General features: G+C 38.2%; 1 protein-coding gene across 1 annotated transcript; it reads right to left on the reverse strand.

Moving 5' to 3' along the window:
* Positions 1-3,609: 3,609 nt before the first annotated feature.
* On the reverse strand, positions 3,610-11,074 carry LOC113682773 (eukaryotic translation initiation factor 3 subunit K). Its single transcript, XM_027199960.2, has 9 exons — positions 10,615-11,074; positions 10,043-10,091; positions 8,993-9,042; positions 7,862-7,982; positions 7,143-7,217; positions 6,475-6,541; positions 5,696-5,773; positions 4,862-4,987; positions 3,610-3,991 (listed from the first exon to the last, which is right to left on the reverse strand). Exons 1-9 carry the CDS (start codon positions 10,665-10,667, stop codon positions 3,960-3,962), a joined length of 651 nt encoding a protein of 216 aa, XP_027055761.1. The 5' UTR covers positions 10,668-11,074; the 3' UTR covers positions 3,610-3,959.
* Between the last annotated feature and the right edge of the window lie 2,801 nt (positions 11,075-13,875).

Consider the following 13,875-nt stretch of genomic DNA (forward strand, 5'->3'; position numbering starts at 1 on the left):
ACGAGTGGAGCTGGGGAGAGACGCTGACTGTCATTAGGTTTTTGGGTAAACGGATTTGGCCCCTTACGGATTGCGAATTTTTGCAAACATTCTTGGCGGATTCTAGACTTGAACATTGTAGCTGGAACATTCTGTCTGGTTAGGAGTTCGGATGGTTAAACTCCTTCATCAGTCTTCGTTCGGCTTTGGTTAGCATGTGCGTGTCACTAAGAAAAAAGTTTGAAATTCGTTCCGGATGTGTAGACCCATACGGCTTAGCAGTTCAGTTTATAATGGGCTGTAACGCCAGCAAAGACTGAAAAATGATGGTCAAATATGAACACAGGAGAAGTAAAGTCGAAAACATTTTCACCGTTATACACTCCAGTAGGTTCGAGGAGGACGCAGGTTTAGAGTGACTTGGATCCATCTTCAAAGGAATGACAAGGTCATATTGACAGATAAGTCAAGAAAAGATAAGAAGAGAGATGCGTAAGTCAGTGGATTTCCGTACTCGTCGTCACACCCTTCCTTCCCGCCTTACCGTTTACTGGTTTGCGTTTCCCTTCCTTTAAGCAAATTGTTTCTTGCTTCCCCACTCCAAGAGTTCGAGCAAACCGGAAAATTGACTGCTATTGTGGATCTGAAAAGAAGAAAACGCGATAGAGGAAGGAAGAAAGAAAACATTTATGGATGACTAGAGAACTCTCGGCCGTTGCATAAGAGTGAACGCTTTTGGATTTCGCGCCTCTTGGCGCCTCGAATATCGACACGGTTTACGTACCGGCATTTGGAGAGGCGTTCTGTAACGATTTTCAATCATTCTTTCTCAGGTAAGAAAGTGTACCGCCTCACAAACCAAAAACCGAGTTACATGAAATTCATTTCCGTCACTTTCCTTCGCGTCAGAGAAAAGGAAACTTGTAGGCAACCCTTGAACTGACTACCTCGCCGTCAGTACGCAAGAATGCTTTCTGGCGAACATTTGCCATTGCATGCTCAGTACTGTCGGTTATGCAGCTGAAGAAGTGGTCTTTGAGTTACCAACTTCGAGTACTACTTCGCTTTAAAAAAAGAACCAAAAAAAAAAGGCCTTCATAGCAAAACGATAACAATAGGCAGTTTGATATGCTGGTATTGTGGGTTAGAATAGCTGCCTCTGAGGATTGCTAAATTGAGAAGGTCATTACTATCCATGCTCTCATCCCAGATTTTTTAGTATGAAGCCACTTGGAGTTTTCAATTGCTTCTTTCAATTGCATCACCGGTATCCGTTTACTCTCCCAGGTGGAGAAAGAGGTACTGTGAGGGTGAAGTTTCTAACACAACACAATGACAGAATCAGCACTCAGATCTCTCGATCCGGAGTCTTGCGTGCTAACCATTAGTTTACCGAGTTCCCTGCCAAAATAAGGACAGTATTGGTATCAACACCTCGCCCCTGTTAATTAAGTCTTCATATTCGGGCGGACAACCCAAGGATCGCCAAGTGAGTTGATATTTATTTTGCACAGCTAACTTCCCGTGGATGTGAAAATCGTTCCAGGGCCTCTGGCATTCCATACCAGCAGCACACTTAAGCATAAATGGCATGGTGTGGTTTGACTTAGACCGTTTTTACAAAAGAAATTTGGTTTGAGTTTTGCATAATGATATTCAACATGCTGAACCCTTTCACGAAATATTTTCTGGCTTCAGATATCAAAGATTTAAATAAGGAAGGTCGGCGAAACGAAACACTTTGTAACGCCGAAATTCTGTTATATTAATAAATTCAGCCTGGAAGGCTGACGTAAAATATCCTCATTTGAAATCTCCGATTTTACGAATAGGTGTCATTAAGCAGGGGTTTCGATAAAAGCCGATGACATGCTGTCTACTGCTTTCTGTTAAGCCTGCGCGCAGGCTCTCGTGTTTGGGTTTCGCCTCACTGCCACTTTTCAGGCAAAGTTATTGAAACCGTTGTTTGATTGATTTTGGTCAATTGTCAAGAGTCGTGCTCTCGTGAATTCTTGAACTAAACGCTGTCAACAGCGTTACGTCCAAAGTTCTTGAACTGGATGGTATCAACAGAGTTAGTAGCCTTCTTACTCTTGGTTCATTAACTCTGGTATCAAAGTGTTACATGAAAAAAAAAACGCACGTCGGGAAAGGCTGATTATAAAAAGTTTCGATTCTTTATCGCGGGATTATTTAGGATCTAGTTCTAGCAGATAACTGCTGATACAACCACATTTTCCCTTTTCTTCCCTTTTGTTTCGTCTGTGGGGAAAAATGGAAAGGTAGTCGCTTGTAAAGTTATTACTTTTGGTGTAGAAACACAAGAAGCAGTTGCAGGCCAAGTAGAGCGTGCAAATAAACGAAAATTGGCTCTTCGTGTCAGGGGCCAGGAAAAAATTGCCTGCAACAAAGAATTCAGGAAAACATGCACAGATTTCTTAAGTTGATGTTTCTTATTTTCGTTAGATCTAACATTTTGCATAAACATAGAGTCCGAGTAATTTCCCATAAGATCACCATCCATTACTGGTACTCGCTAAAATTAACGTTTTTGTTGATTCCTATTCTGGGAATTGGTCTGCATTTATTTTACAGAAATTTCATAGTTAATTCAGAGCGAGAAAAACTGTCAGTAAGTCAACTTACTCACATACGAGTACGACTATTAGGCTTTCTTCTCTAACTGCCACCAGATGGAGCCTGCCTTGTTAGCTTCGTCACTCGCGATTCTTTCCTGCTGTTTCTTGAGGTGACTGTGCCTCTCCTTCCCTATGGGTCACACCTCGGTGCGTACCTGGTGACTTTTGCTTTTCTAACCGTGTGTTTAATCTGTGCTAAAGTGCGATAGTCTAGTCATTTGTTTATTTTTTTAATAGTAGTATTATCATAATCATGGCTACTATTATTGTCCTGATGATGGTGATGACCATGATGATGATGATTAGCATCATTGCTTTCTTTAGGCAATCGGAGACAAGCACTGGACGAGCGCGAGAGGCGAGACACGGGCGTTGCGAATGGTACGTGAATTTTGATTTTGGCGCTCGTGCTCTCACGTGCGGCTTGTGTTCTGGATACCGATTCCTCCCTGTAGGGCTGTTGGCCACAGTTTTGTAATGCCTTCTGTTAATCGAGTTTAACTCCGCCTAGATGTTTCCTAGAGGGAATATCTAGCCGGTCCCAAGCCCGGATAAAGGAGGAGGGTTCTGTGTGGGGTCAACCGCTCCACCTCTTAAAACTCGACTTCACAACACACAAGTCAGAGACGTCTCTCACGCGAAACAAAAACGCGAGTTATTTCGAGTTATTGAAGGACGAAAAGATATCTTGGCGTAAATTATTACTTCTAACAGCTGCAGGTACTCACTCGCAGTTTTTCACAGGAGTACCTCTTCCTCAAAATACGTTGCTGTGAAATGGTGGAATTTCCGCAAAGAAGGGAAAAGAAAAATTGCTGTAGGGTATTTTTAATAAACGAGAAACTGGTTTGCCAAGCCCACTTGTTGAATAACTGACCACAAATGAAAAAGAAAAGACCCTGAAATTCAAGAAAGAAGGATAGGACAACAGATGTGAACTTCAAGATTTTCAACCCCGAGAAAATTTGTAAGTAGATACGAGCCACACAAATATGGTTTAATACTTTATTATCCTTTGGGTTGAGAAGCTTCGTTCATTTTGAGATTTGTGGAATAAAATGCAAGTAACACTGAATGTACAGTTTATTTCAATCAACTTGTCTCCAGTGATGCCTTCCTCCTCTGCTTGCTTCCCTTTCCTTCCCTGTTGTGGCATTTTAAAACGAAAATTGTGACAAAATGCAGAGTGCACGTGGATTTCATCTTACCACGTGACAGATCACTTTCCTTTCACTTTTTTGCAAAGAAAGATACGTCCTACATGACTTCAGTAAGATAAGTTTAGGATAGGTAAGAGGAGAAACGTTAGGTATAGGAATGATTAATCAGTCAAAAATATTTTCACTTGGCTGCAGCAATTATCCCAGCAACACCTATTAAAAAAAAGAAAAGAAAAGAAAAAAAAGAATTGAGTTGTTTAAAAGGGATTACCAACCAAAATCGACCAAGAAGAGATTCCTGGGAGGTGAAAATCTCTCAATTTCTCGAAGAATTGACGGTCCAAATGACAGGATATGTTGATGACACAGAAAATTAGCACTAATGGGGGACACCGCTGAGGCACTTACAACCAGCAACTGGTTATAATTTAGGTTGCTGAGTCCTTTCCTTTCCTAAGTTCTTAGAAGGACAGCATGTACAATGCTTTTCAAACGAGTGTCGTCATACTAAACCCAAGGGAATCACAAAAGCCAATCAAAACAAAGTTGTTTTTATGAAAGCCCATGGTGCCACCCAAAACTTTTCTAGAGGGGGCCCTAACTTTTTGACCCCCAAAGATGACTAGCATCCTGGTTTCCCTGGTGCGCATCCAGACATATCGAAAGAGAAAGGTCTTGTGAGCATACACCCTTGGGACGCATACCATCTTGGGTTGAACACACCCTCAGGACGCAAAAAGATACTGCTGGATTATAGCGGGTGGTTCACGAGAATTGTTTTTCGTGCGCGGCCATAAAATGAACAAGCTGTGTAATGCCACTGAAGAGTCACACCATGCCAGGCTAAAAATAAAGTGACTGAACGAAGGAGCCTTGTAATCCCTCATTACAGTACCAGTTGTTCATTAGGGTCAATTTTGATGAGCATTTTAAAGAAAAATCAAGTACAAAACATAGCATCTCGATAACAACCTCTTCTGACGATGACAACAAGACGCACTGTCGAAATTTAAGGTGCCTTATCTACTATGTTGCTGTACTGGTACATCTGTTCAAGAGAATCAATAATTCACCACAACTCACTGTCTAAGTCGATTTTCTCTGCAATGTTTTTGGACTTGATATGCGCCTCTTGGTTGCTAACAAAAACTTTACCATCTTCCTTGATTGTCCAGTTCTGAACTTTTATCCACTCATCTAGCTCTTCTCCTGGAAATCAGAAGAAAATGTACATGAATGTGGTCTCACTTTGACTTTATTTGGGTTCGCTAACCTGTGAAGACTAGCATATCATGTAAGAAAAGAGGTGATACTCCTATTGCTGTAACTTCTTACAGCTGATTGACTCTGCACCCCCCTGACTCCACTAGCCCGTCTGGCTCTGCATGGCTGCCTAGCTTCGCTGGTTATTCTGAGTAGGCTGTACTATTTTCAGTTTTATTGTAGGTTAGGCAAGGAAGATTACAACAAAGATTGCTATTCTTACTTCGCTCTACAGAAACCCAGATAAGCTGAGAGAAGAAGTGTAGTGTGTGTAAGCAAAAAGTGATTGGTCAGGAAGTTTTATTATATTTAGCGAAACAGCTACCAGTAATTCAAGGAGGAGCCAAACACAAACATTATGAAAATGTGATTCATCCTTTACCCTCACGAGTGATTGGCTTTCTTATTCTCCATACAGAACCACAGTTGAATCAAATATTAACACCATGAGAATAAGAAATATGATCACCCACTAGAGAAGCTCTTAATTGTTCATCAAATTCTCCTTGTCAGTGCCATAGAAAATGTATAGGGAACAGTAAGGAGAATACGCATGGTGATGTTATGGTGTTGAGGGTTCACACAGCCTTTTCACTGACTTTCACAGGACTGGATCCTTTACTTTCAGAAAAAAAATAATTAAAGCAAACCAACCTTGAAGACCTCCAAGAAGTTCTGATATGTGGGTTTTATCAATGGTCTGGTATGTTATGCCTATGACGTAACTTGCATCTGTATCAAATTTACATCAAACTTGATGTGAGCCATACATGTAGATCGAATGAAAATTTCCAAACCAAAATAACTAATAATCTTAATTTCATTGTCATCAATAATTTTATTTGATATCTGTCTCAAGAACAATGAGTAACATACAATGGCATTTTTTGCTCAAGTACTGACTTTTTGCCATAAGCAGGGTAGAGACTGTCTGTGAACTGTACATAAATGGCAGCATTTATAACCATATTTTCAAGTATATTTGAGGACAATTTTCAAACAGTTAACTTAAAGTTAATCTAAAGAATCCCAAACCATGATAACACTCTAGGTTATTCTTAACTAAAGACCACATGTACTCTTTAATGAAAGAGATAAAAATTAAATGGTGTCTGGAGCATACTTCTCCTTGATGAAAATTTGTCAGTTGAGGTGTGATAGCATGATATCTTTCATTGGACAGGAATTGTTTCACAGGTGTAAGACTAATGTGTTAAGTGGCAGACCCATAAAATTATGGGATCCTAAGCTTGCCAGCCACCTAAAATTCCTTGCCACCCACCTTAAATTCAGAGCTATTGAAAAACAACTTATCACAGCAGAGTATCATGCTTATAAGATCACACATGACTACATCATGAGACAAACGAAAAAACTTAGCTTTTATTTTTAATTCCTTATCTGTGATAAGAAAATATTATTGTATAACTCACATTTCCTAATGGCATCATGAAAACCAACAATTCCATCCACAAGGGAACTGTCCTCATTTAGATATTTCTGAAAATAAAATTAGTCATATTGCTGGTTGATTCCCAATAACAACTCTTATTGAATCCATTTAGTAATAATGAGGTTTCCCATTAATTGCCATTCACTAGCTATGAAACCTGCAATTTTTGTATCATTGCAAAAATAATGTGTAAGTTGAGAAGAAATAAACATGTAAGTGTTAAGGAGAAAAGTAGGAAAAAAGCTCTTACAAAAAACTTACACACTTATTCAACGATAAAATTTGCTTTAAACTTTCTCACTATTTAAGCTCTCTTCTGCTCTCAAGCTAGCACTTTTTTCACCTTGCCAACCAATACTACACTACTTTGCATGCAAAAAAATGCATAAAATTGGATTCAAAGCCACTAAATTTCCAAACATTTTCTGAAGGAAAGTGCATCCAGGCCAGCCCTCTCATAAGGGCTTTGCCTTCATTATTCAAAATAAAGTTGTCTCTACTGCATATGCAATCATCAACTCCCTACATTACTAAGAACCTTGAATAATTCAGCTATTGCTTCCAATTTATAACTGTACATAACATTTTACCAGGTGTCAGAACAATTTTCCACATAACCACACAATAGTAGTATTCACTAACTCTCACCCAAGCCTCCAAAAAGTTACATGTTTCCAGTAATTCTGCAAGTTTAATGACTCTTGCTATAGCTGGATCTTGTTGCTAAAGTTATACAGTTAAGGTGATGTACCCAAATACAACAAAGACTTGTTGCTAAGCAATTTGACAAATGACAAAGTATGGAGCTGGTGCAGGGTCACAATTTTGATAGGTGAAAATCGCAGGCTTGAAAAGGAGATTTTAACAGGCTGATAACTACCAATTGTGGTTATCCTACTTTAAACGTCAAACTTTGCAGGAAAGTTGTTGCTTTGTTGACAGAACAAACACAAGCTGGACTTATAAAAAGGTGCACAAAATTGTCCCCAGGAGGGGAAGGGTGAGGGACATGCACATAATTGACTTGGGTCTTGAGTCTCAATGTCAAACTCAGAAAACCATGAACACCTAAAATATGTCTGAAACGTTTGTTGCTTTCTGGACAATCTCAAAGGAGATTACAAAATGTAAGCAAACAACAAAACACAGTTTGGGGTTTGAAGAAAGGAGCATAGCCTCATCCCCAGGAACGTCAAGACAGGTGAAATTTTGAAAGTGTGTGCACACTATTTGTAATTTGCACTTGTGTTATAACTTTGTACTTGTGTTATATAAGAATAACCTTGTTTTCAGCCAATCAGAAGTGCATAATTTTTCCATGTACAGTATTACAGTTGTTAAACATAACCTCACAGAACAAAAGATACATTGGCATCATCAATAAGACATCTGCACATAATGAAGTCAGCATTTGGCAACATCATGAGGGCCTTCAGTAGAATCTGCATGGTGACTGTTGTTTGGTGATATGCAGGGTTGAACTGGTACCTGAAAAGGAAAAAAGAAATGTTGCAAACATCTTATTAAAAACATTTTTGAAATACCACTTACTAAATAAGTTTAAGGTCCTTACTGTAAGTAACCAACCAAGTCTTTTCTGCTTGGATTTACTGCCTGAGCATGAAGCACAGGCATAACTCCAAGCAGAAAAAACAAAGTTCATAACTAACAATAAGCACAAAGAAAACAAGGTTAATAAGATATTTATTTTATCTCCAGGTTCAAATTGAGCGGGAGGATGTCGATTCAAAGTTAACAAACTTTTGATTTTAGCAGGTTGTACAGTGAAATACAGCCCACTAAATTGACCAATCAATTATTAACTGAGATATTAGTGCTGTGATATGAAAAAAAAACAAAAAACAAAACAAAAAAAAAGGATGAAGCCAACATGTATCCTGCTATGATGACCAAACAAACCAAGTCAGCAAAGGATTCATAGTAAGGCCAACAAAGCCCAAAGAGCTGTAAAACACATTTACAAAACTACTTGTAATTACAGGACTTCTTTAATTTGGCTTTCAGGATATCAAAACAAACATGTTCTGCACTTCAATCATTGCAAATATTACCAGGGAAATTTTTAGTTGTTGGTGATAAAAATGTCCCATAGGTACTGTTAAGGGATTAAGTTGGCTATGATTGAATTCTTTTCCCACTTTTTTTTTTCACCAGACGAAATGGGCAGTCCCAAGAAAGCAACTGGCATTCTCTATTCTTTTACTAGTAGTTTGTCAGTGGAATATGTGAAAACTAGCAAAAGAAGCTACATGGTTTGTAAAATTTCTCTAAAAATTACAGTAATCCTCTTCTGTTACACTTAATTTAACATTAAATGTACACTGAAACAGCTCCATACATGGTACTTCACTCTTGGAAGTGATATTTAAGTCACCCTGTACAGTATATACAATATGTATATCACAATTGTTTGCATAGTTATAATAAATAGTTACATTACCCAAGCTTACAAGAAGAAACTGCACACTAACACTTACAACTTCAAAACTGCCAAATTTGCATCCAAATCATAAGCATTGTTGTAGACCTAGTGAACAATCCAGAACACATATTACTTAAAGAAAATACAATCTTGAGGCAATTTCAGCCATGTTCTTAAGATGTGTAGGCTGGTTATCATGTCAATGAGTTGATAAGATGCAAAATTTTGTCCATCTTACAAGGTGAATGTAAATATATCTAAGGAGTTTCAGGAAAAAAAATTTAAAAATAGGACTCAATCTGATTATGAAAGATGCCTAACTATGGTTTGGCATGAAAAGTTTGTTGAATCTTATACTTTTTTAATCTTTTTGTACTTTCCTTAATCTACAAAGATAAGTTTGTATATAAAAAAAAATCCCATATTATAAAGTGCCTCAAAAATATAAATATGTTTACTCTGGTTAACCCTTTAACTTCCACAAGTGGCTAAGACAGAATTTCTCCTTACAATGTTGATACAATATCAAACAGACAAGTCATGAGGACAAAGAAAAACATCACATAGGGGATTATAAGTTGTTCCAATACCAAATTCTCCACACTAGCATAATAAGAACAGTATAGAGAACAGTAAGGAGAATTACTGTACTAATAAGGATGTGGGAGTGAAAGGGTTGAAAAAAAAGGTCCAATAGAGAAGGAAGGGTTTGATTGCAGGCTGTTAGTTCTATTTAGGAGCCACTGTCATGTGTTTACTTCTTGGAGTTGAATACAATGTGCTGAAACTGAAAAGGTGATGAAAGATGAAATTATCAAATTATATTTCCTGTTAATCTTCTGCAGCTTGAATATTAAGAGACAAAATCACCATAGTTTGTTTCTGGCAGAAACTGAGGTGGTTGTACACTGTGTAAATTTATTTCTGTTAGACTTGAAATATCACAAATGTGCAAAATACAACCTGCAAATTTTTGATGCTATAGGATCAAAATTTGATACATGTACATGTACATGTACACTTAATTACTTCCTGAAAACATGTGTAAATTTAAAACTTAAGTTTGGTGGTCAGAATTTGATAAGTTTGTGACCATAATCATCACCTGAAAATGAACATAGCCCTCCAGGTTTGTGAGATTTTCAGGGTTGTATCTGGGAAAAACAAACGAGTATATTATTTACTATTCAAATACATATTCGTCTACAAGTTGTGTTCCAGTAAGAGTAGGTTTCTTCTTCAGAGTGACCTCTTCACTTCCTCCAGAAGTATTTTTCAACAACGCTACCATAATTTTTGATTCTCATATATTAATTCGTAAAACCTCAATCAGTAAACGTTCACTTTTGCCGGTCAAAGAGTCGCGGTTTTAGGATTATTAGGACACCAAATTTTGTCTGATCCCCATCCAGTAACCCTTAAAATTCACTTTGCAAGACAAGTTACTGACAGAAGCAATCAAACAAACTAAGCAGTCAATCATGGTAAAGAAAAATGGTATCGTATTCTTGACTTAACTATAGTCCTAGGGTTTAGAATTCACACGTGGGTAGAGAGAAACAGATTGTCAGGCATCCAAGATCGGTTTTAAAAACTGAGATCTCTACTCGGATGTCAAGGAATTGACACCTAACTGTTTTTTTTAAAAATTAATGGACAGTTTTTTACTGTTCTTACCTATCTATTCCTTTTAAAAGTTGGGCTACTTGCTCTCTCATATCTTCCGCCATCTTGGATAGTCGATGAATTACTAGAGACGGTAATCCTGGGTCCTAGCAGCCTCTCTTTCATCCTAAAAGTTCGTGTAACGCGCGGGAATCCACGCACGTAAGCAAAAGTCGAGGAGACTCGATGCCAATTTCTCATCATAAGGTAAATAAGTATTCATAAATACTTAAACAAATGGTAATAAATCAGGAGATGAATAAATGGTCTTGTTAAAACACATCACACGTCACGTATCGGAACCGAAGCCTGAAGGTGAATAACCAAGATTTTCGCGCCAAAACTTGGAAGAACGCGGCTACCCAACGCGGTTACCACTCGGTTTGCCCGCCACTTTGTCACTTCGACAAGATGATAGTTGACTGTCCATAGTTAATGGGAGAACTTTGCCTGGATATCAAGGAACACGACACTAAGGGCCTCTTCATATGAGCCCGGTTGACCGGGCTAGCCCGGTTGACCGGGCTAGCCCGGTTACCGAGATCTCACCTCACTCCTATTTCCTTTGTAAAAATTTCGATGTGTTCATATGAGAAGGCGGGCCAGCCCGGTTACCGAGATCTCGGTTGTAGAAACCGAGATCTCGGTAACCGGGATGAAATATTTTCCCATATGAACACTCCAGCCCGGTTACCGGGATGAAAATTTTTCAACTACGCATGCTCAAACTCGTTCCCAGGGCCTCAGTCCACGTTTCGCGCCCTTTTCGACTCTTTTTCATCCCGGTAACCGGGCTGAAATTTCCCATATGAACAGACGACAAAATTCGTCCCGGTAACCGGGCCAGCCCGGTTACCGGGCTCATATGAAGAGGCCCTAAGGCATACCATGGTAAGATTCTGAAGTAGTTTAACAGATGAAAATAAAAGGGGTAAGTTTCTAGAGAAACTCTTACTGCGTCGGTGGGAAAAGTAACAACTAGTGATTTGGTTTTATCAGCCAAGTTATAACGTATATTGGCCACCGTTAAGAGTCAATAGGTCTTAATAAAACTAAATTTTCGAGTGTTAGCCTTTCGTCAGAACGAAGAACTTTTCACTCTGGTGAAAATCTCACTTTCAAAGCCCAGGGGCGGAGGGCGTCTCCAAACGCAACGGCCGCAAGCGTATTTTACACTCGCTTAAACATGCACATATGCACGACCTATTTTAGCATCTCGCTGACGTTATTGTTGAGACGAAATATGATTGTTTTATAAAAACCAAAGGTTAACAATCAATTCTTTGACATTGATGGGGAGATTGTACTTTTTCCAACAACCAAAAGTTTCGGTACAGTATTTAGTATAATTAATCTTTAGTCGTTTCTTCAGCAGGACTATTGCCCTCTTGTTGTTTAGTTAATCTCTTGTTATTTCTCAAACAAAATAATTGCCGCACAATTCCGAATATAAGCCTCAGGTTTACACAATGTCTTCAGGAGTTCTAGGTTGTCGGGGAAACCGTTTTTTCTTTACTCTCTTTCTCCAAAAGAGCAGCTGCGATTTTTTCGAGGCTTTAACTTACTCGATCAGGTATATCGTGAAAATTTTTGTAAACCTTCTTTACTGGTCGAAAAAGCGGTATTCTGCATCACATCAATCTAGATAAGGTATTGATGCGTACGATAAATAATACGGTCTGTAAGTAAAATGAATAAAATTATACAGGTCAAATTAACAATTTAAACGAGAAATATGTAAATATATAATATGTATATATATATATAATATATATATGTGTGTGTATAGAATATTTATATTTATACATATACATGAATAATTAAATAAACTATAACCACTCACCTGTTTTAATAACTTGGTTTCGTATTGCGGTCTTAGATTAAAAATTATCCTTTATGTCAACAATGCAATCAGGAAACTTATTCGACTGCTTAACTGACAAGAGAAAAAAGCTATTTCCATGCTTGTTGCAATTTGAACGTGGTTTTAAAAATGTCTTAGAGTTACCACTCCTCAAGGTACTAGAAAAAGGAGTGAGATATCTTTGTCGATTTCATTACATCCATGTACAAAGTGATGGGACATGGCTAATCGAGAGGGAGTTCTGCCATTAAACTTCGAGAGGTCGTTCAAAAAGTTTTCTTAACGTCAGTGCTAGATTTAATTTGTACATACCGTGATACCGTTGGTCCTTTCAGTAATAATTCATCATCATCATCATCATCATCATCATTCAGTATTTATCTTTTTAATAATGCAAAAAATATATCTACGACAGTATCACTTATAGAAGGCGAGGAGACCCGGGAGAGGCCACAGCGAAGAAGATTTGACGAACGCGTGACTGAAACGGGAAAAGAGTTCCAAATTTTAGGACCTTGGCAGAGAATTGTAAATAGCTTGAGACTTGTAAGGCACAAATGCGTTCGATAATTACTGGCTGTTTTGGTACCATTCGTTACAAGAAGAATGAGAAGCAATGGGGGAAATAGGTTATTTGTTATAAAAATATGAATTTGGCGATTTCAACGGTATTGACGTGGAATATATCTAAAATTCCTAGTTTGGAGAATAAAGGGGCGGAATGGGCTCCATAGTTTAAGTTGGTGATAGTCCGCACATTTCGCTTCAAATGATAAATTCTATTCAAGTTCGATACGTATGTGGATGACCAGGTGGAGTTACAATAGACGATGTAAGGATAAATTAAGGTATAGGACAAAGTGAGTTTATTTGGATAGGAAAAAGTAAGACCTAAGTGTAATACCTATTGATTTAGCGATTTGTTTACGCGCGTAGCTGTTATGATGTTTCCAGGTGAGATGATCGTCAACATCATCATCGATAGACCCCAAGAATTTAGTTATGTTGGACTGTTGTAGGGTTTACCTCCAAGGCCAGGAGGGAGAAAAGTTGGAGTTAAATTACTTCTGTCTGGGTTTAAAGTATTTTCATAATCTGTCAGCGATCTCCCGGCATGGGATCCGTATATGTTCTGCCTTCAGATTAAATGACGTGTGAAGAGATAACTTGTTTTTATGCTTGTTGTTAACAATGTCCAAGCTGTGTTGTTGTCATTTCTGGCACCCTCAAATTTAGTGTTGTATATTTTCGTGTGGCAATGCGAATAAGATGGGTGAGTTTGTTTTCGGAGGCCTTGTCCCTCGTCTCAGAAGATGTGGGAGGTGATTTGACGAATTTTTTGTAGAGTCTGTTCTTCTTGTAGATTCTTAGTATTCTTCAATAAAATCGTTATAGGCTTCATTGGGTTC

The sequence above is a fragment of the Pocillopora damicornis genome, chromosome 14 (assembly GCF_964200805.1).
Source record: "Pocillopora damicornis chromosome 14, jaPocDami1.2, whole genome shotgun sequence".
Taxonomy (NCBI): domain Eukaryota; kingdom Metazoa; phylum Cnidaria; class Anthozoa; order Scleractinia; family Pocilloporidae; genus Pocillopora; species Pocillopora damicornis.